This window comes from Lactuca sativa, chromosome 6 (assembly GCF_002870075.4).
Source record: "Lactuca sativa cultivar Salinas chromosome 6, Lsat_Salinas_v11, whole genome shotgun sequence".
NCBI lineage: Eukaryota > Viridiplantae > Streptophyta > Magnoliopsida > Asterales > Asteraceae > Lactuca > Lactuca sativa.
Window position 1 is genome coordinate 4,250,746 of NC_056628.2, and position 22,615 is coordinate 4,273,360.

At 37.9% G+C, this 22,615-nt stretch overlaps 1 protein-coding gene across 1 annotated transcript; it reads left to right on the top strand.

Annotated features, from left to right (window-relative positions):
• The first annotated feature begins 15,965 nt into the window (after nucleotides 1-15,965).
• Nucleotides 15,966-18,902, top strand: LOC111886906 (AP2-like ethylene-responsive transcription factor At1g79700). Its single transcript, XM_052764594.1, has 8 exons — nucleotides 15,966-16,207; nucleotides 17,252-17,334; nucleotides 17,502-17,510; nucleotides 17,616-17,704; nucleotides 17,780-17,853; nucleotides 17,930-17,980; nucleotides 18,071-18,147; nucleotides 18,216-18,902. Exons 1-8 carry the CDS (start codon nucleotides 16,050-16,052, stop codon nucleotides 18,821-18,823), a joined length of 1,149 nt encoding a protein of 382 aa, XP_052620554.1. The 5' UTR covers nucleotides 15,966-16,049; the 3' UTR covers nucleotides 18,824-18,902.
• Nucleotides 18,903-22,615: the final 3,713 nt, after the last annotated feature.

The window sequence follows — 22,615 nt, forward strand, 5'->3', positions numbered from 1 at the left end:
ATATGATCCTAAAAGTTATAGTAACAACAACATGATGCAAATAGATTATTTATAAGAAATTTTTTTTTATAAATATTCATAACTTTTATAATTAAATGGGAATTATTTATTTTATTAAAATAATAATTTTTAGTGGCAAGTGTAATATCCCAAAAATACTAAGTAAATTTTTTTTTTTCAAATCACCAAACCATACAACCGTTTAATCAAAGCCAACCAATATATATATATATATAATTCTCATAAACATCAAAGTGTATCAAAAAGATAATGCAGAATAAATCTTTGGAGATGTAGTGCGATCAGGCTGGGTCATTTCCCGTGGAACCAGAAGTACCTGAAAATTAAAAAATAAACCATAAGCACAAAGCTTAGTAAGTTCCCCAAAATGTCACATACCATACATAACATAACGGGTCTATTCCAACCTCAAGTGAATGCTATAGGCAAAATCATAGTCTTATCACCACTTCCTGCCATGGGCCAAATCATGGTCTTTACTTGTACAAGTGTCAGGGGTCGGATCTCGGTCTTCCATATAACTACCATGGGCCAAAGTCTTTCATGCAAATGTCATGGGCCAAACCCTGGTCTTTCATATAACTGCTAAGGGCCAAAGCTTAGTCTTCCATGAAAGAGTCACAAAGACAGCTAGCATCCTGCATAATATAGTAAAAAGATTCACCTCACAAATGTAGTCGTCAACTAACAGGCTCACACAGTAGAAAAAATGGGTACTAAACACCTCCTAATGAATCACACAAGGTAAACTCTCAATCTACCTTCTAAAGCTATCCATTTGACTAAATGTGAAACCATGTCAAAAAGTCAACGTTTAAAGTCAACTTTAGCTAACATCTACATCGTAGCCAGCCAATGGTCACATTGTGGCCACCCTATATGTTTCAGATCAAAATCTGCTACCATGTTGTGGCAGTCACGCCACCATGCCATGGCAAAGTCTAGACAAAACAATCACAACCAGACCAGTCTCTATGTCATGGCCAATCAGTCGTCATGTAACACCCGTCAAATTTAAACCAAATTTAAAACTTTTCAAAACATTTGAATCCGAGAGTTATTACAATTTTGTTTTCAAAATAGTCTTTATCAGAGTTTCCTATAAATCTAAACAAAATGTGAGGAGTTATACGATCATGCCTTTGACTTGCCGCGATCCCCTGAGATACCTGAAACAACAAACTGAAACTGTAAGCCCGAAAGCTTAGTGAGTTCCCCCAAAATACTCATACTCACACAACATAAATATAACCATAAACAGCATACTATGGGTCCAATCATCCTCGGGATGGAATACCCCAGGCCCTCAACATTTCGGTTGGAATGCCAATATACTATGAGTCCAGTCATCCTCGGGATGGAATACTCCAAGCTCTTAACCAACAGGTTGGAATGCACAGGTCTATTGGCTTTTGCACAAAGCAGATAAAGATAAGCCTCAACCAATAGACAAACATGTGCACATGTAACAAATAATCACATAATAGTTTATAGGCAACAAACTGATATACCACATAACATATAATATTAGCCTACTCTCTAGGATATTTAACCAACAGGTCACACCACATATCACATACTATCATCCTACCCTCTAGGATACCGCTCTAACAGATCATACTAGCATAACATAACCAATAACAATTCAAAGGGCCCGGCCTTGGTGCCTTAGACCCTTGAGTATAGTGAGGTAAACTCACCTGACTAGTAGTGTCGAAATGTTGAACTTCTAACCGCTGCCTCACGGGAAATCCCGAGCTGACACACATAATAAATACTAGGTTATTACTCGACATTACTCCCTTGAATAAGTGTCCATATTATTCATAAAGTCCATTCCTTTTTGTTGGGCCAAGGCCCAACACCAAGTCCTTATCTTGATGGTCCATACACTAAAGTCCTTTATTGGCCTAATTTACCAAATTGGGCCTAACCTCCTTATTGGGCCTATCTCCATAATCCACGAACATAACCTGGCCCAAAATATGCTTTTTTCATAGTCTAATAAGGCCCAAATCTATTTATCCCACAAACCCTAAGCCTAAATGACAAGAGCCCAATCAGAGAGCATATGCGGGGCGTACCTCCCTAGTTACGTTGGGCGTAATGTCATTCTACGCTGACTGCCATCGGGATAGCTGACCCTATACGCTGGGCGTACAGAACTTACGTCGTGCGTACGCTGGATTTTACTAAAATCTTAATAATGGCTTAAGCACTTAAGCCCATATCCTAGATCCATCGACCAAATACACCTTGGGACCATAAAGTTCAAGAATTTATCACTTTGGACATCTAGAAAGTCCTTAACTCATGGTCTTAACCCATTAAGACCTTCTTACTTCATGCATGGGACAAATTTAGCCTTTGGGAACTGATTTTTATCACTTAGGACCTCTCCTAAGGTCTGAAAGGACAGCTTATTTCGCCTAAACATCACATGCATCTTCTTGGGACTCTTGGGACCATAAGACATCCATAAAGTTAAATGTCTAGATCTATAAACAAGCAAGCACAAAGTTTCAATCTTTTTACCTTCTGGAGCTTTAATAGCACAACACAACTTCAAATCTACAACCTTGCTCTCCTCTTCTAGCTCCTTAAAGTAATGTCTTCACTTCTAAGGTCCAAAATGCACACTAGCTCGCACTTTTTCACACACTCTAGGGTTTGGGACCTTTTCTGAGGTATGGAGGCTGAGGATGAGCAAAGGAATGAGCCATAAAGGTGATTATATAGTCATCAATCCCAAATATTAGGGTTTTCATCAGACATAAGTACGCCCAGCGTACATGAGTGTACGCCCAGCGTAGTAGGGCGCGCCTAGTACACTTAGCGTACCCTTATGTACGCTCAGCGTACTACTTCCAGTCCCAAAGATGCAACTTTAGTCCTTATACTTCTCGCAACCCATCACAACCAACTCCAGGGACCAACAATGATAACTAAAAAAAAGAGGGGTTGTCAAGATATACCTACAAGATTCGGGACGATACAACTCTCCCCCGCTTAACCTAGACTTCGTCCCCGAAGTCGGATGCAACGAAAAGATCCAGGTAGAGCTCTCTTATTTCAGACTCTGGCTCCCAGGTCCACTCAGATCCTCTCCGATGCTCCCGTTGTACCTTTACCAAAGGCACTTCCTTGCTTCGTAGGATCTTCACCTTTCTCTCAAGAATGGCCACCGGTCTCTCCACATAATTCAAGCTCTCATCAACCTAAATGTCATCAAACGAAACTATCGCATCCTCATCCAGGATGCACTTTCGCAATTGTGAGACGTGGAAGGTATTATGGATCTGACTCAGCTCCTCCAGGAGTTCCAACCTATATGCCACCTTACCAACCCTGGCAATAACCCTGAATGGCCCAATGAAGCGGGGACCCAATTTCCCCCTCTTCCTGAAGCGGATGACACCCTTCTAGGTTGAAACCTTCAGGAGTACCATAGCACCAACCTGAAATTCCAACTCAGATCGGCACCGGTCGGCGTAGCTCTTCTGCCGACTATGTGCGGTCTGTAGTCGCTATCTAATCTGCTGAATCCTATCAGTAGTCTGCAGGACCACCTCGGTTTAGCCCATCACCTTGTGACCAACTTCACCCCAACAAACTGGGGTACGACATCTCCGCCCATATAACAGCTTGAAGGGTGGGGCACCTATGCTGGAGTGGAAGTTGTTGTTGTAGGAAAACTCTGCAAGCGGTAGGTAGGAGTCCCAGCTCCCACCGAAGTCGATAACGCAAGCCCTCAGCATATCCTCGAGAGTCTATATATTCCTCTCACTCTGTCCATCAGTTTGCGGACGATAGGTTGTACTGAAGTGCAACCGTGTGCCCAGTTCCTCGTGAAACTTTTGCCAGAATCGGGAGGTGAATCAAACATCACGATCTGAAACGATAGAAACTGGTACCCCATGGCGAGCAACGATCTCGCGGATATATACCTCGGCCAATGTCTCGGCTGACGAACTCTCCCGTATAGCTAGAAAGTGGGCACTCTTGGTCAATCGATCCACGATGACCCAGATAGTGTCGAAGCCCTTGACCGTCTTCGGCAGCTTAGTGATGAAATCCATCGCGATCTGCTCCCACTTCCACATGGGAACCTCCAGAGGCTGCAACCTACCATGCGGCCTCTGGTGCTCGGCCTTGACCATCCTGCAGGTCAAGCACATCTCGACATACCATGCAATGTCTCGCTTCATAAATGGCCACCAATAACTCAACCATAAATCCCAATACATCTTGGTGGCTCCTGGTTAAATGGAGAAGCAAGACTTATGAGCCTCCTCCAGAACAACCTGTCTGACCCCGCCGATCATCGGAACCCAGACCTGCCCCCAATGGGTCAACAACCCACGACTATCCTGCACGAACCGGGTGTTCTCACCCTTAATCCTTTCCAGCTTCCAATTTTCCTGTCGCATGCCATCTGCCTGAGCTTCCCTGATCAAACTCACAAGTGGGTAATCCAATGCTCCCGAAGTGTCACCGAACTTCTTGCTAAGCGTAAGAGACACAAAAGATCGGATAGCCCTTGAGTCGAAAAAACACGAGCAGTCACAAAATTGACTAGAAACATCCATAAGTAGTTGGAGCAGGTGGCACCATTACTCCTCCTGATAACCTCGGACAGTCGGCCTTCTTGTGGCCCGTCTGATTGCAATGGAGAAAATCAGACCTGATCCCTAAGGATAATCTTGTCTAATATGATTGGCCTTGACGCACCTATAGCAACCGAACCTACTGATTGACAAACTCCATCGTGTGATTTACCATAATTTCCACAATGGTCACGGCCCTGTTGGCCTCTAAATTACAAGTCAAAAGTCTTGGCCCTTTTTGTTAGGCCCTCAACTGCCTGAACCTAAGCTGGTTTCTGCTTCGCCCAAAGCTCCAACTCAACCTATCGCTCCGGAGCTCTGTCAATCATATCCTCCAAATTCTTGCATCCTGAAATGCTAACGAACTCCTTGATGTGACCCCCCCATCATATCATGATATCTCGTCTTCTTCATCTACTCATCCACAACATATTGTGGAACCAGAAAAGCTCTATCCCTGAAGTTGATCGTGATCTCCGCCATAGTCTTTGGCGTCTGACGTAGATCCAGAAACTCTCTCTCCAGCTGTTATACCTGTATAGTTAGTGCAAAATCAGATGTAAACCTAGTAACAAAATCTACCTACGTCATGGCCTCCCTAGCCTCCGCTCCTAAATCATGACCAACCTCCTCCCACCATTCGCGAGCTCGATCCTTTAGAAGGAAAGATGAAAAATTCACCCTTGATCCCTCATGGTAGAAACTCATCTGATGAGCGCTCTCCATGTTTGTAATTCATCATCAACTGGAAATGGGTTCCTTCTTCCCAAAGAACTATGGCGGGCTACAAGAATTAAACTCCCGAAAGGTGAGAGTTCATGCCCCAAATTGACCCACTGTTATCTCTGTACGGAAGTCCCCTAGGCGCTCATCTAGTAACTCCATAATCCTCTCCTTGATAACATCGAACATCACAAGGGTCGCATCCATGATACCGCATGTGATCTCTGATGTGATAAACTTGTGTATCCTCTCATCAATTGGTTCATCATCAGCGCCTAAACTGGAACCAGAACCTCGGGTAGTCGTCACCATACTGAAAGTCAACAATATAAATGATTAGAACATACCCGAATAATCCATCATGTTATAATCTCCTTCGAATTTAGGTGACTCTCCTTGATTTGAGTATGGGTCATGTGCTTCCAATAGTATGGTCCCAATACTGCCTTCCACACTTATTCGTACTTCCCTCAAGAATCATCTTGAATCCTCTAAGTCACTTCACTACGATGACTCTCGTAAGTCCTATGTTAAACAACATACATTACTTACTACAAAACTTCCTAGACTCTCCAAGGAATCCTCCTACTCGCTTCTGCATTACTAGGAATCTCTAAAAACACCGTTGGTTGCCTCATGCATGAAAATTATACAAAATACAAGATCAAATAGATTGTCAAATAAATGATCCTATCCTAATCCCATAACCAAACAAGGAACAAGAAATAAGGCTAAATAAATCATCATAAGGCTATATAATCCTAATCGTGTACAACTCTAAAACATAAACTTAGCAATTAACATTATCAATATAGACTTCAAGTAACACATAATAAACAATTACCTAGGCTAGGCATCACAAATGTTAGGAAATTCTGTCATGTAATTCCTGAAGGGATCCTTAACCCTGATCTAGCATGCAGCTAACATAATAGCATACTAAAGCATAACATCAATGTATGGGTATTTTGGAAATCACTTACTTGAATTCGGTTGATTGAACTCATCACACGCCCATTTCATTACAAATGTGTATTTGAATCCCTTAAACCAAGGCTCTGATACCAACTTCTAATGCCCAAAAAATACTAAGTAAATATTTTTTATTTCAAATCACCAAACCATACAACCGTTTAATCGAAACCAACCATATATAATTCTCAAAAACATCATAGTGTATCAAATAGGTAGTGTGGAATAAATCATTGGGGGATGCAGTGCGATTAAATCATGCCATTTCCTTAGGAACAAGTACCTGAAACATTTAAAAATAAACTGTAAGCACAAAGCTTAGTGAGTTCCCCGAAATACCACATACCATACATAACATAATGCTTTTATTCCAACCCGAAGTGAATGCTATGGGAATGGTCAAAGTCAAAAAGTTGAAATAAACTCTCCATCTACCTTCTAAAGTTGGACATTTGACTAAAAGTTGAACCAAGTCAAAAAGTCAATGATCAAAGTCAACTCTAGCTGACCTCTACATTGTGGCAAGCCAATGGCTATGTTGTAGCCATCCTACATGTTCCCAATCAAAATCTGCTACCATGTCGTGGCAGTCACACCACCATGTCATGGTAAAGTCCAAACAAAACGGTCACAATCAGACTAGTCTCCATGTCATGGCCAACCAATCGCCACACCGTGGAAACTTCATAAAGACGGCTTAATGGATTAAGCCTTCAATTTGTTAAGCCTTCAGTTCCAACTTTCCAGAATTCTTATTGGGACCATAGTAGTTCAGAAAAATGCAAACTTTATGGATATGTATGTCTTTCCCCAAACTAGGTCAAAAAAAAGTGACCTAAAACTTGTAACATCCTGTTTCAAGAAGTTTCATATTTCAGGAATTATGGTCATTGGGCAGATCAAGTATAGGCCTTGGGCTTCAAAGGATTAGTGTTTAGACCCAATTGTATGTGGATAATATATGTTATGTGATCCAAGCTCTCGGTTTGTGTTTTGGAGCTAAGGGTATAATGGTAAAAGTGATGCTTCAGACTTTTTCATGAAATAAGGATTCTAGTTGGGTAAGTTTTGAGTCAAAGGATATTAGATGGGATTTTATGGATTTTCATTACCTTTCCAAGCATATTAAGAACGCCGAAAACGAGCTTGGGACGCATAAGTTATGACCATTGGCAGTTAGGAGGGAAATGGGTTTTGGCCTATACATTGGGGTACATGGCATGTTCGTTGGGCGTATTGCATGAAAGTGGTGTGGTTATCCTTTAAGTACGTCGGGCGTACATAAGGGTACACATGGAATACCCACATGAATATTAAACTCAATTTTTAGGGTTTGGACCCTATAAAACTGATGGGTTTTCTAGGTTATAAACAAAATTACATGTGGAGGAAAAACATTTAAACCCTTAAGTTCACATGCAACCTAGAAAGGATCTACGTTTTCTCTATTGATTGAAACTAAATATGAATATCAAAAAACCCCAGGAGAGAGGCTATGAAAATGAAATTCATACTAGATTAGGGTTATATACCTTTTGATTATTATTTTAAATAATCAAAGTAGAATCCTTCTTCAGGATCTTAGAAAGTTGGCACCAAATAAATGGATGCCTCTAATGGCTTGTACCCAAAATCCTAGTAGCAAGAAGACTTAAGGAGAGAATAGGCTTGAGTAAAATTTTGGCTCTTGAGAGTCTATATAAGTGGACGAAAATAATGAGAGTCATGGAGGGGTTTATATAGCTGAAGGAAACTTGAGGTCAAGTCTTGGGTTTTTGAGATAAGGCTTAGATTAATTAATATAATAATCAAGTTGCCTTATCTCCTTATCCTAAGCCTCATGAATGAAATTTATAGGTCATTCCTAGCCAAATTTCATTCACCCCCATTCCATGGGGTTCTAGATGATGGGTTTTGAGCAAAACATCAATCATATGGTGTACATACTAACCCTAATAGCTTTTAGATCTAGTTTGTCTAATGAACATGCAATTGAATATCCAAAGCTATAAACCCTAGATCTATCACATAAGAAATGAAATAAGGGTTTAGTAATTACCTTAGATTATTATATTGCAATAACAATCAATTCCTTGCTTTGATTGGCTTCAAAAACTTAGTGCCTCAAGTGTTGCACCTCTAATGGAGTCACAAACACCACTAAGCAACTAGGTGAAGAAGGAGAAGAGAGGAGGCACCCAAAAACGTCTAGAAACCCTAAGGATTCAGTTTTCCCCTTTTTTTTAGGCCTAAGGGGTCATTTATATACTTGTGTGGGCTGCTAGGGTTTCAGTCAAAACCCTAATGGACAGCTTAAACTCTAAACAGCCCATGGAGCCTTCTGGGTAAGGCCATGGACGAAAATATGATGGGCTCCCATCATAATTTTGTTCACCCCTTGTTCCTTTAGCATTCCTTAGCCTACTAACTCAATTATCCAATAATTGCAGTCCAGTCCCCTATATTTAATTAATCTGTTTTAGCCACAAAATTAATTATCAATTAATTTTTGACTAATATTAATTAAACATTATGATTTCTCCTTTAATATATTATTCTTATAATATATTAATAAATCATAATTAAACATTTCTCTCCTTAATTCATCCTACATATTGCTATGGTGAAGGCAACCCGAAAGGACTATGCTCATAATCGGGTCAAGTACATACCAAAATAGTTATGGACGTAGACACTAATCCAACACTAGAGTCTTCATGCTTTAACTTTCAATAAATAACCAAACAGTCATTACACTTATAATTAATTCAAATAATCCCCAAATTAATTCAATTTAATTTCTGATTAATTCCAAATTAAATATTATTATTTCTTATTAATATATTAATCATAGAATATATTAATAAACTATTTATTCCAATTTATTAATCATACAATAAATTAGCAATTCAGCCTCTTCCTCCAAAAGTCATTTACTCAAAATACTACATCCGTCCTATATTTATTGTCCACTTTTGACTTTTGAAGTCTTTATTCTTCAACTTTGACCTTAAATATTTTTGTCCTTGATATATAAAACTTAATGAAAAATTTATAAATGGATTGTATTTTAAATGTTTTTTCATTGCTATAAGTTTCAATGAGTAATACATAACACAAATAACAATATTTAAGGTCAAAGTTGATGAATAAAGACTTCAAAAGTCAAAAGTGGACAATTATTATGGGACGGAGGGGGTACTAGTTTTGAAGGCAACCCAAAAAGGACTTTGCATCTAATTCAAGAATACACCAATTTAGTTGTTGTCTTAGACACCTTAATCCATTCATTATCTCCCTTGAGGCTTACCTTATTTCTAACATCCATCCTCTCCAACCTTAATTTCGAAACCCTAATATTTGAGAGCTTGTTTTTAGACCTTCAAAGTGTTCTTGGTGCCTTATGGAAGAAGTAGAAGTTCATCCTTGTGGATTTTTGTGGATAGAGCTCGGAGATCCAGGACATTTATCATCTTTGCAAGCTTTTGGAGGTATAAAACTTCAAATTTTATGGCTCTTTAGTGTGGATCTAGTTTAGGGTTATGTTTTGAGCATGTTTTGGTCCCATGACTTGGATCTTGTGAGTAGAAGTTACTTCCTAACCTTTTAGCCTCATTTCTATTCATATTTGAGGTCATTAAGTCATAAAAATCGAATCTTTATGGGTATATCCCTTCCATGCATGAGTTAGTGGTCCTTTAGTGAAGATATGAATCTAGGGCTTTGGTTTGGACTTCATTAAGTCATAAAAAGTCATAAAGTTAGGAACTTTTTGACTTAATATGTCCCTTAGATTCAAACATGGGAGTTGGACATTAGGTCTTAAGGTATTAAGAGCTTAAATTTGATTTTGGGCAGCAGTGGCGTACGTCGGGCATACCCTCTTGGTACGTTGCGTGTAAGGGTTTCAACCTATTTCCTTTTCTGCGATCAAGCAGTGTGTTGGGCGTAATGAGGTAGTACGCAAGGCGTACTCACCAGACGTCTCCATGGGCCATTTTTAGGCATCGAGTCTTTAGGAGTTTTAGGCCATGATTAGTTGAGCAAGAATGGGAAGGGTTAAATGGTCTTTTACCCTTAGTAAGATGTATTATGATTTTGACCATTGATTATGGGTTATTACCCTAATTTTAATTAGGGTTGGTTTGGATGTTCATTATGAGGAGCCTTTATAGCATCAGTGCATGCGTGATTCGGTTATCTCCAGGTTGTGGTGAGTCTTCTCACTATGCTTGTTGGTCAAAGGCACCAATTTCGGCTCACTAAATTGTGTATGTAGGATGCTAGTTGTAACGACCCGAATTTCACGTCCAAAAATTTCGTTATAACACATTACGTAAAAAGCATTAATAATTAAAACATTGTTTGATTTAAACCAATTCACATCGAAAACCAAATTGAAATCCACCATCATTTAAACAACCAGAATATCAGAGTGTCAATCCCAGAATAAACTCATAACTGCGGAAACAAGAGTGTGTGTGATGAGCCGCTACCGCGCCTGCTCCTTCCCCTTGGCTGAAGAGGTACCTGAAACAACAACTGAAAAACGTACGCACGAAGCTTAGTGAGTTCCCCCACCGTACCACATACCACAATAATAACATAACACACATATATTGTCAGACATATCTGGGTGCCTGACCTACCCCTTCGGTCCTCTCGACCGGGTATTGCCAAGCATATCTGGGTGCTGGCCTCCCCTTCGGTCCTCTCGACCGGATACTGCCAAGCATATCTGGGTGCTGGCCTCCCCTTCGGTCCTCTCGACCGGATACTGGAGACTATCTATCCCCCTCTACTACTACCACATAGCACATATCATAATATCAGAATCCAACTAACATGACTGGGTATAACTACCCCTTCGGCCCTATCGACCGGATATCTTGCGGACTATCTCCCATGCTACTACTAACACATAGCATCATATCATATTAGCACATAAACATAGCACAGGTAGTAGTAACCCCTAGATGAATATCACAGAGACAAACATCTACATACAACTCCTACTGGTGGGCTGGCATTGTGGCCGTAGACCCACCGCTACTGGAAGGCAACTCACCTCGAAAAGGCTGCTGGTCTGTGTGGGACTTGACTGTCTACTGCTGCTGCTCCGGACGTCCCCCGGCTATAATTCCCACAAAACGATTAGTCAAACACCGCTAGATGTTCTTAGGGTAAAATGACCCTTTTTACCCCTTACCAAGTCAAGCCCAGGTCAAGGTCAACTTCCAGTTGACTGGACTCGCCGAGTCCGCGAGCAACTCGCCAAGTCCATCCCTTACTGATCCGGTCCCACTCACCAGGTCCCTCTCCCCACTCACTGAGTCACCCTTGACTCGCTATCCGGGACTATGGGGCCGACTCGAGTCCCAACTCGCCGAGTTCCTCGAGCAGATCCCCTGCTCGCTTTCAATCCACACCAGAACACCCCATACAAGGGTTTGGGGTTTCGGGACTACGTTACATAGTTAATTCCGCGCACAGGTACGAAGGATTGAGCCTTCGATGCTTAAACCCCTCGTGATTTGTGGATGTTCATATGACTCGCCAAGTTTGAGGAACTACTCGGCGAGCTCCAGGCAATCTTCATAGGACTCGCCGAGTTGTTCTTCAAACTCGCCGAGTCGACGACCATCTTCATAGAACTCGCCGAGTTCCACTTTGGGACTCGCCGAGTCCTTCGACCCATTCCCTGAGTAGGCCAGATCTGGGACATGCAACACTTCAAAACCACAGATCCAAGGTCCTAGGGCTCATTTACCACGTAAAGTTGCAAACTTTACGTGCATGCATGGCCCTATGAGCTCAAACATGCAATTCTAAGCTCTTTAAGAGGTCCAAAACTCAATGGGGACCTCAATCACCTCAACCACAGAGACTTTATGCTACTAGGATGTCCAAAAGGTCCAAATCCGAAGTCCTTGCAGAACATTAACCATAGACACATAGAGATTTAGGTTCTTAGGGCTTAAAACCTCTTTTTAGGGACAAAAGGGGGACTCAATGAACTAAAGATCAAGGTAGGAACTTTTCTACCTGAATAGAAGCCCTTCACATAGTAGATTCCGGATCTTCTTCCCTTCTTGCACTCTCCAACCTTCTCCTTCTTCTCCCAAGCACCAAACCACCTTCAAAATGCTAAAAATCACCCACAAGGACACAAAAGGGGCTAGGGTTTCGTTCTACAGATCTTTGGGAGTGCTAGGGGAAATGGAGGCTGGGTTAGATCGTTTAAATAGGGTGCAAACACCTGGGTTAGGGTTTAAGTCCAGACATGGTCTACTCGCCGAGTCCCTCGGACCTACTCGCTGAGTAGATCCCGCATCTAGTCCCGCTTCTACTCGGCGAGTTAGTCCTTCAACTTGTCGAGTCCAAGGTTAATCATGCAATATAAGGAGATTTAATAACCAAGAATACATACCAGGAACCAGGTGCTACACTAGTTGTCTTTGTGACTCTTCCATGTTTGTATGATTGGGTTGAAATAAACCCCAGGGCTAGGCCCATCATTGTATGGTTGGGTTGAAATAAACCCTATGGCTGGACCCATGAGTATGTGATGGGTTGAAAGAGACCTTAGGGTTGGGCCCAAGGACTAGGCTCATAAGTGTATATCGGGTTAGAATATACCCCAGGGCTAGGCCCAGTTGTATGTTTGGTATGTGGTATTTTGGGGAACTCGGTAAGTTTTGTACTTACGGTTATGTGTTTATGATTTCAGGTACTTCTATTTTCAAAGGGAAGGGTCCGGCGTAACTACACGTCATCTAGCATTTTCCGCATTGAATGTTTATGATTTATACTCAGATGATAAAATGATTAATTACTATAACTGGTTTTGGAACAACTCAATCGTATGGTTTAAGTGTTTTTTTTAAAATGAAAATTTTACTCTGAATTTTTTGGGGCGTTACAAAACTAATGCATGGCTACCAAAACTATACCAACTACTAGATCTAAAAGATATAATGACCAATGGACCAAGGTGAGCCATAAAGTTGCAAACTTTATCTCTTTCAACCATCAAAAAACTTAACTATAGACCAAAACATACCAAATAACCTAGATTTATAAGGAAGACATCACTAAGATGAGAACTTGAGAACGCACAAATGGTCCAGAAGATGCACACAAGGAGAAAACATGAGTAGCTTGCTTGATCTATGCACAAAAGTTCCTTCTTCTTCCTTCAAAGACCACAAAAACACCAAAATTAGTCAAAAACTTTAATGGAGGATTACGGTTTGACAAGGATGCTTTGGGCGGTAGAGGTTAAGGGTGGAGGAAACCCTTGCCATCACATTCCTTAGATAGCGCACAAAACCCGGAGATTAGGGTTTCCCAAAAATAAGTTGCCACGTATTGGCGTCCAATTAAATGAGATACGCAATCTGGAAAAATGTGACGTTATGGTGATCCCTTCACCACTTCGTAGCCATCAGAATTTTCACAATTTGAAATATAAATCATACCTGGAATCCAGGTGTTATAGCAAGTAACATAATATATCATAAGGTATGATTTATTAAGTCATTTATATCTTTTTGGAGTAGAAATATTTTTGTCTTTTAGCTAAAGGGATAAAGTTTATATCTTACAAAAGCTTATATGAATTTTTCTATTTTTTTGCCTTCTTCCCTCTCTTATTGTCGCGAATATGAAGGGAGACAAAGAATATATTTCTTTTCATTCGTTTATTTTAGGAGACATGATTTAGAATCATGTCTTTTGAATAATAAACTATATGCTTACAGGTATGGCGAGCTTATAGTTTTAAGAACTATTAGGTAAAGATTTGGATTTCTAAAGGCTTAAACTTTCTTCCTTTTTTCCTTTCACAAATTGTATCTTACATGCTCTCTCTCTCATTCACTTTCTTTCTTACAAAAGGTGGTAGAAGATTACTTGCATAATCTCTTTAAGACTTTACTTGGGTTTTGTTTTAAAGCTTAAGATTTATTCAAGACTGGCATATTTTCAAGTTAACAGATTTTTGGTGTTAAATTTTGGAGGAGATCTTTTTTCTCTCTACATTCTTATTCAACTTGCAATCCTCCTCTTGAGGACTCAAAGAAATACTTGTTAATCTTTTTCCCTCTCGTCAATCGGAGTTACGCTTCATGAGATATGGTCGAAACACTGACGAGGGGTCAAGTTGTCCAACAATATCATTCTTTCTTCAAAATCCAAGTTACAAGCTTCCAATTGTTAAATCTGTTTCCTTCTCCATCCAAGCAAGCATGTCTTTGTTGCTGAAATGAGATTTTTAAAGTAATTAAGCACCTTTTGCTCATTATTTGAGACAAAAACAATATAAAATATTAAGATAATGTATGAATTATATGATTAAATATGTCCATATATATATATATATATATATATATATATATATATATATATATATATATATATATATATATATATATATATATATATATATATATATATAAACCTTCCTTTGTGTAATAAACAAAGCCCAAAACATTTTTTATTAACTCTTAATAACTAATGCTAAATAGTAAAAACTTTTATTAATAAATAACTACTTATTTATTTTCCCCCGTTAATAAATAACAAACTAACAATTAATTCTTATTTGGTAACAAATATTTATATATTATAAATATTATTATTATATTTTTTGTGATCTTAAGTATATGACCTTATTGGTTCATATTAGAACAACCCATATTATATTTTTGTTCTGTAAAGATCGTGTAACACTCGTATTTTGAAGCTAGAATTTTTGGCATTTTGAGCAAATTGGGTTTTTGAAAAAAAAAATAAGTAAAATAAAAATAATTTAACTAAAAAACTAAAACTATTAAAAGAAATTATATAAATTAATTGGATAAATTTTGGTTGGCGAAAGTTAAAGTTTCAAAGTTGCTAAAATGTTTAATTTAGGTTAAATCAAGATTATAGTTTGGGAAACTTGTATGTGGCTTGGATTTAACTATTTATTGAGGACTTAAGTATACTAAATTGGTACTTATAAGCTTAATTAAGTTACACTTTCTAAGTTGGAAATGTTGGTAAATGCTTTAATGGGGTACCAAATGTGCTTATTTACTTTGAAATATGGACCAAACTTGTAACAAACGAGATAGTTGGACCAAGAATGTTATATACATACACCAGACATTAGGGAATGTAACTTACTCTTAAACTTTTGATGTGCTTACCTAGAACAGAAACAGACTTGTGGCCATATATAGAATGATATTACAGAAATACATTTTATTAAGACAGAAATTTCTTGGCAGTCCTAAAAAAACAGAAATTTATTAAAACTTAAAAGTGTGCTTTTTCTTTTGTCATTTAAAAACACGACATTGTATTTTCTTAAGATAATCGAAAATAAAAAAATGTTTTTATGAGACGAGAAAGTAATAAATTATTATGATTTTGTTTTCGTGCTGTCCATGCGCATGGTCTTGAACTTGCCGTTCATTGATTTGTCTCTTTGTTAATTAAATTTGTTTCTAGTTCCAAATGAGACTATATGCCAAAAAATCCAATCCTTTATTTAAAACAACGATTTTTGCATTTCTTCCTTCTCTCTAGTTAGTAGTTATCAAAACCTATAGCTTGAAGCTCTCGCATATGGATTCAGTTGCTACAAAATCTGAAGCAAGTCTAAGAAGGCGTAACTCATTTAGCACGATAAGTGACGCATCAAGTACAATTGTGAAAAGAAGGCGTAGATGTCCATCTATGCTCGCATTGAATGATCACAAGACCAACAGTGAGGGAAACCAGATTCAGACATCAACAACACCGCTTGTTGATCAATCCAGTAACACTATCACCACCACCACCACCACTACCCCAACCACTGTGAAGAGAAGCTCCAAGTATCGAGGAGTTAGCAGGTTTGGACACTTAACATATAAAGTTCATCTGTTCATGTCATGCAGTTATTATTTTTCTCACTAGTTCACATTGTTTTATAACTATTTTTTTTTTAAAAAAGTACTATCAGAAAGCAGCTCAAACTTTGTGTTTATAAAGTAAGCACCTCAAATATTGTTTTATGACATGAAACTTAACAGTAAAAACCATAAGGTGTTCATGTCATAAAGTAAGCAGCTCAAACTTTGTGTTTATTAAAATCTTATTTTTATGGTTTTTGATAGTTTTTTCCGAACAAAACCAGCTTCCAATCATTTATTTCCAACGGTCCTTTGTTTTAAATAATAGAAAAGAAAAAGAATACATACATACATACATATATATATATATATATATATATATATATATATATATATATATATATATATATATATAGTAGGTGTGAGACCCATGTATTACATGGGTTTAATTAAAAAAATAAATATAAAATTTTAACAATTTGAAAAGTTTGAATTTATAAGAAAAATGAGAAAAATTTGAATTATTAAAATTAATGGGACTTTAATGTATTGAATACATTACATATATAAATTTTTTCTAATAAATACTTTACATATATATTACCTTACACATTAAATGTGGAATTTTAATTTAATAAAATGAAAAATACAATAAAATGACAAGTGGAAAATAGAAAATATAAAAATTCTAGAAAATGCCATGTGTCCAAATAAATGAGAAGAGGACATGTGGCAAAAAAACCTTCATTTATTATATATATATATATATATATATATATATATATATATATAACTAAAACAAGTTAAAAAAAAAAAAAAAAAAAAAAGTCATGTATATTGTGACGAAAATGAGATTAACAAAAAAACGAACATAGTTATCAACGACATTCGGCAAAAAAAAACATTACTTATCCACCCATGGTCAACGGGTTTTTCTTTTTTTGAACGGCGGGAAGTTTTCTTGAAAATGACATTTAAAACTTGTTGATTTTAACAAACTTTTGTTTTGTGAATGATTGAATAACGGGTTTTATAAATTTATAGGCATCGATGGACCGGAAGATACGAAGCTCATTTATGGGACAAAGGGTCGTGGAATGCGACACAAAAGAAGAAAGGAAAACAAGGTTTGTTAATTGTTATGTTAATCTTTATCAATGCTCACAAACTTGAGTCAAAGTTAATTAAAGATAATGCAAAAAAAATTGTCCATTTGTTTCCTTTACTATATATAAAGTTGCTAATCCAGTTTCTTTATTCATATGTATATGTTGCAACTATTTGGATGGAGCAGTTTATCTTGGTAAGAAACGAATAAATCAACATCAAATATCATTTCATAGTCTTATTTCATAACTACAAGAGAGTAAAATGCAAATGATTTGGATTTGCAAAATCTGTTAATTAGGGGCATATGATGAAGAAGAATCTGCTGCAAGAGCCTATGATTTGGCTGCAATCAAGTATTGGGGAACCACAACTTTCACAAATTTTCAGGTAACTCTGATTTTTTTTAAACAACAAATCTAATTAATTTACTGTTAAACTACTTTTAATTCCATGTATATTTAGGTGACTGACTATGAGAAAGAATTGGAGATCATGGAGAACACAACCAAGGAGGAGTACTTAGCCACCTTGAGAAGGTAGTATATATCTAATAATTAAAATTTCATGTGTTTATATTTAATACAAAATGACGAAACTGTCCTTCATTCACAGGAGAAGTAGTGGTTTCTCAAGAGGTGTATCAAAGTACAGAGGGGTTGCAAGGTCATTCGCTTTCTTTTTTTTTTTTTCCTTAAAATTCTTTCTTTTTTCCAATTTAATCAAGATGCTATAATTTCATTAACCACTCCACAGGCATCATCACAATGGTAGATGGGAAGCAAGGATAGGAAGGGTGTTTGGAAACAAGTATCTTTACCTTGGCACTTATAGTGAGTTTCCGATTTTACCCTTCACTTTAATTATTGGTGATTTTATTAATTAATTTGATCATCTTCAGGTACACAAGAGGAGGCTGCTCATGCATACGATATTGCAGCAATAGAATATAGAGGAATCAATGCAGTAACAAATTTCGATTTAAGCACATACATAAGATGGCTGAGAACCAGTTCCAATTCCGGTGGCGGCTCCTCCCAGACACAAGACCAACCACCGCCGCCCACCACCAGCAGCCACCATGTGAATCCACTTATGGAGGAACAGGAACCTCAGTTTGCTTTCGGTTCCAGTTCCGGTTCATTACCATTAGCGATGACTCCTCAGAACCATCAACTCCTTGACACAAAGATGATGCTGCATGATTCCGATTCCAATAATCATAACGATTCATCACCTGCTCCGAGTGCTCTAAGCCTTCTTCTCAGGTCATCCATGTTTAAAGAGCTTGTGGAAAAGAATTTGAATGCGGGGAATGAAGAAGAACATCATCATGAGACGAAGATGAAAACCGAAGGGAATGAATTTCGAGGGATGTTTTTCAACGGAATGTGTCCTTCAAAAGTGGGAATGGAATTGGATGCGAAAGATGAATTGCCGTTGTTTAGGAATCCAAACCAGTCGCTATGGAATGGTTCCTTGAACATGAACAAGTCTTCTAGGCATTAATTAATTAACAACACTACAAGCTACAAAAAATATAGATGGGTACTTGTGTTTGATAAATAAAGGTTTTTAAGATTGTACACATGCATAACAAATAAAACTTGTATTGACGAACAGGTTGGTTCGACGAAGGGCAAAACCGTCTATATAATAATATACACACCCTTCAAGAATTGGACATGAGTCCCAAGAGGGTTGACCAGGTCGTACGGGAGGGTCTTTTGTCCGATGATGCATGGTTCAATTCGTACACTTTGCATTGAGGACTTGTTTGGCAAGACGCATTACTTATAGTAGAGGGTTAAGCAGCGTTGTCATACATCGTTGTAAGCCTTGGGAACAAGTCCTACAAAGACAATACTCATAGTCATAGGCCTTGAGTGTACTTGTGTCTTATACTATATACACATACAGGTGCCATTAGACCTTCAGTAAGTAACATAGGTTACTAGACGTCTAGTCTACTTATTTATGGTCAAAGGACTACATTGAAATTAAGAAATTTCCAAATATAACCACATTTGTACTTTGTACCTTTGGTGCCAAAAAAATACCAAAAATTTTCAACAATGACCATTTATTCCCAAAAAAATACCGAAAGTTTTAAACAATGACCATTTATTCCAGAGAAGTTAGGTGTTCAGTGGCGGACGTAGACTGTTTTAGTAGGGGTGTCCATCGTACTTCAAGCGGGTGCATCTGATAGAAAAAACCAAAAAAAAAAAAAAAAATTACACTGTGTGCCGGAAATTGAACAGTGGCCCGAGACCCCAAAGGCCCTACATAGGTCCGCCACTGTGTTCATTATTTAGATATAATTGAATTATTATGAATATGAGTGGATGATTTGGTTTATATATTTTGATTTTTATATTGGTTAAAACCTAATTATTATTTTTGGATTTTAAATTGGTTTTTGTTTATATAATAGAAACTAAGTGTGAGACCCATGTATTACATGAGTTTCTTTCAAATAAAAATTAAATATGAAATTCTAAACATTTGAGAAATTGAATTATCATAAATATAAAATTTTCAACAATAATCCGTTTCTGTTTCTTCTATAAAATTAGGTAATATTCTAATTATATGTGTTTTTAAAAAGTTATAGCTCTTGAAAACTGAATTGTAATTTGGTTGGATCATATTAGATTTAAATTTAGTTTGGACTATTCAGATTCACGTCTTGAAACCTGAAATCAATTTGGATTCATTTAATTAGATCGGATTAAACCAATTCATCCAAGTGAACACCCATAAGCAATGGGTCTATGTAGAATACTAATGCATTTTGTGAACTGACACGCAATCAACCTATTGGCTTGTGAGTTTTTCCCCTCAATTCGTTTTTTGAATCGACCTTAAAACTATCTTTTTACCATTGGAAATGATGTACTTATAATCGACCCTAAAACGACATTTAAAACTAGATTTTTACCATCAAAGTGATGTAGTTTTTGATAAATAATTCAACCACTATGAACTAAATATTTTTTGAGAAAAAGAAAAACAAAAATTTTCCTTTTTCCTAATCATTTTACAAAAAAAATAGCCAATTTCTTTTTTCAAAAAAAATGATATTTTTAAATAATCATATTTTGTAATAACAAAAAAACAAAATAGTTTGTTGCCCATTTAAAATATTAACCCTTACATATAAATAAAAAATGCTAAGACTACTCTCATTCACAACCAAAACCAATCCAAAATCCTCCATCCCTTCCGGGAGTGCGAGCACCTCGATGCATACGTTATAACGTGCCCCCTTTGCATAAGCACTGCCCCTAACCCAGATATAGATGCATCACAATAAACCACAAAATCCTCCATCCCTTCCGGGAGTGCGAGCACCGGGGCCTCGCACAACTTCTGACGAAGGGTCTCAAATGAGGACTGCTGCTCCGGACCCCAAGAAAATGCAACACCCTTCCGGGTCATCTTGGTAAGTGGCACGGCGATCTTGGAGAAATCCCTAATAAACCTCCGATAATAGCCGGCCAATCCCAGAAAGCTCCTGATCTCAGTGGGTGATCTTGGCACCTCCCATCTCATCATTGCCTCAATCTTGGCCGGATCGACCAATATCCCTTCCTGGTTAACAAGGTGTCCTAGGAACTGAACCTCTCGTAACCAGAACTCACACTTGGAGAATTTGGCATGCAGCCTCTCCGATCTCAGAACTCCAAGGATCTCCCTCAAATGTTCCTCATGCTGCTCTCTAGACCTCGAATATACCAAAATATCATCAATGAATACGATCACCGACCGATCCAACATCGGCCTGCACACCCTATTCATGAGATCCATGAACGCAGCTGGGGCATTGGTGAGCCCAAAAGGCATCACCACAAACTCGTAATGTCCATAACGAGTTCTAAATGCAGTCTTCTGGATATCTTCATCCCGAACCCTCATCTGATGATAACCCGACCTCAAGTCTATCTTGGAGAACCAAGATGCCCCCTGCAACTGATTGAATAGATCATCGATCCTAGGTAACGGATACCGGTTCTTGACCGTTAACTTGTTCAACTCCCGGTAATCGATACACATCCGGTGTGAACCATCTTTCTTCTTGACAAAAAGGATCGGTGCTCCCCAAGGCGAGCTACTCGGTCGAATAAACCCCTTTCCCAACAGCTCCTGAAGCTGCGAGGATAACTCCTGCATCTCCGGCGGCGCGAGGCGATAAGGCGCCTTGGCGATAGGTGCTGCTCCTGGAATCAAGTCAATACAGAACTCCACCAGGGGCGTAGCTACTAAGCTACAAGGTGGGTCCTAGGACCTACCTAAAATTCCAATTTTATTCACAATATATATTGCAAAAAAATTAGGAACTACCTTAGAAAAAATAAAGGACCCACCTTTAGTTTGTTTTTGAAAAAAATGTCTTAAAAATCATTTTAAAATAGGAAAAAAAAAAGTTACCAGGGTCAATATGTTATTTTAAATTATGAAATTGATAACAAAAATTAACCACTCTTAATCGACACTCTCAAAATATCAATAAATAAATAAATTGCTCTGATAAAAAGAAGCTCACATGCCAAAGACTCTCACTCTCCGTTCACCGCTTTATCAATATACTAATAATCAACTAGTTTTTCATTAAAACATATGTTTTTTTTCATTTATATTTCAATTGGTTTTTTTTTAATTTTTAATCGGTGGGGCGTGATCGGTTTTAATAGGCTGAACTGATTGATCCGGTTTTTTTAAGGTACACGATCCGACCCGACCCAACCCCACATAAGTGTTGTTGATTTTTTTAGTGGCTTGACTTAATATGGGAACCATGTGATTTTTTCGTCTAGATTCGCCACTAAACTCCACTTGTCTTTCCAGAGGCACACCCGGCAGTACCTCAGAAAAAACATCCGGAAACTCGCGCACTACCGGAACCTTGTCAACTGAACTTGGCCTCCCAGTGGCCCCTCGTGCGTCCATTGTTGGATTAGTGTCTAAGTCCATAACTATTTTGGTATGTACTTGACCCGATGGTGCATGGTCCTTTTGGGTTGTCTTCACCAAAGCAACTTGATAGGATGAATTATGGAGAGAAATGATTAAATATGATTTATTAATATATTATGAGAATAATATATTAAAAGAGAAATCATATTGTTTAATTAATATTAGTCAAGAATTAATAAGAATTAAGTTTGTGACTAAAAGAGATTAATTAAACTTAAGGGTCTGGAATTGTAATTATAAGATAATTGCAATTTGGGCTATGGATTGCCTTATATTAAGGAGTGGACGAATTCTATGGGGAAACCCATTAGAAATCGTCCA

What these genes read in the sequence shown, in the direction of transcription:
- LOC111886906 (XM_052764594.1), top strand. Translation starts at nt 16,050, where the DNA reads ATGCTCGCATTGAATGATCACAAGACCAACAGTGAGGGAAACCAGATT. An exon ending in AAGTACAGAGGGGTTGCAAG is followed by an intron (nt 17,981 to 18,070) that starts GTCATTCGCTTT and finishes ACCACTCCACAG; the next exon opens with GCATCATCACAATGGTAGAT. An exon ending in TCTTTACCTTGGCACTTATA is followed by an intron (nt 18,148 to 18,215) that starts GTGAGTTTCCGA and finishes GATCATCTTCAG; the next exon opens with GTACACAAGAGGAGGCTGCT.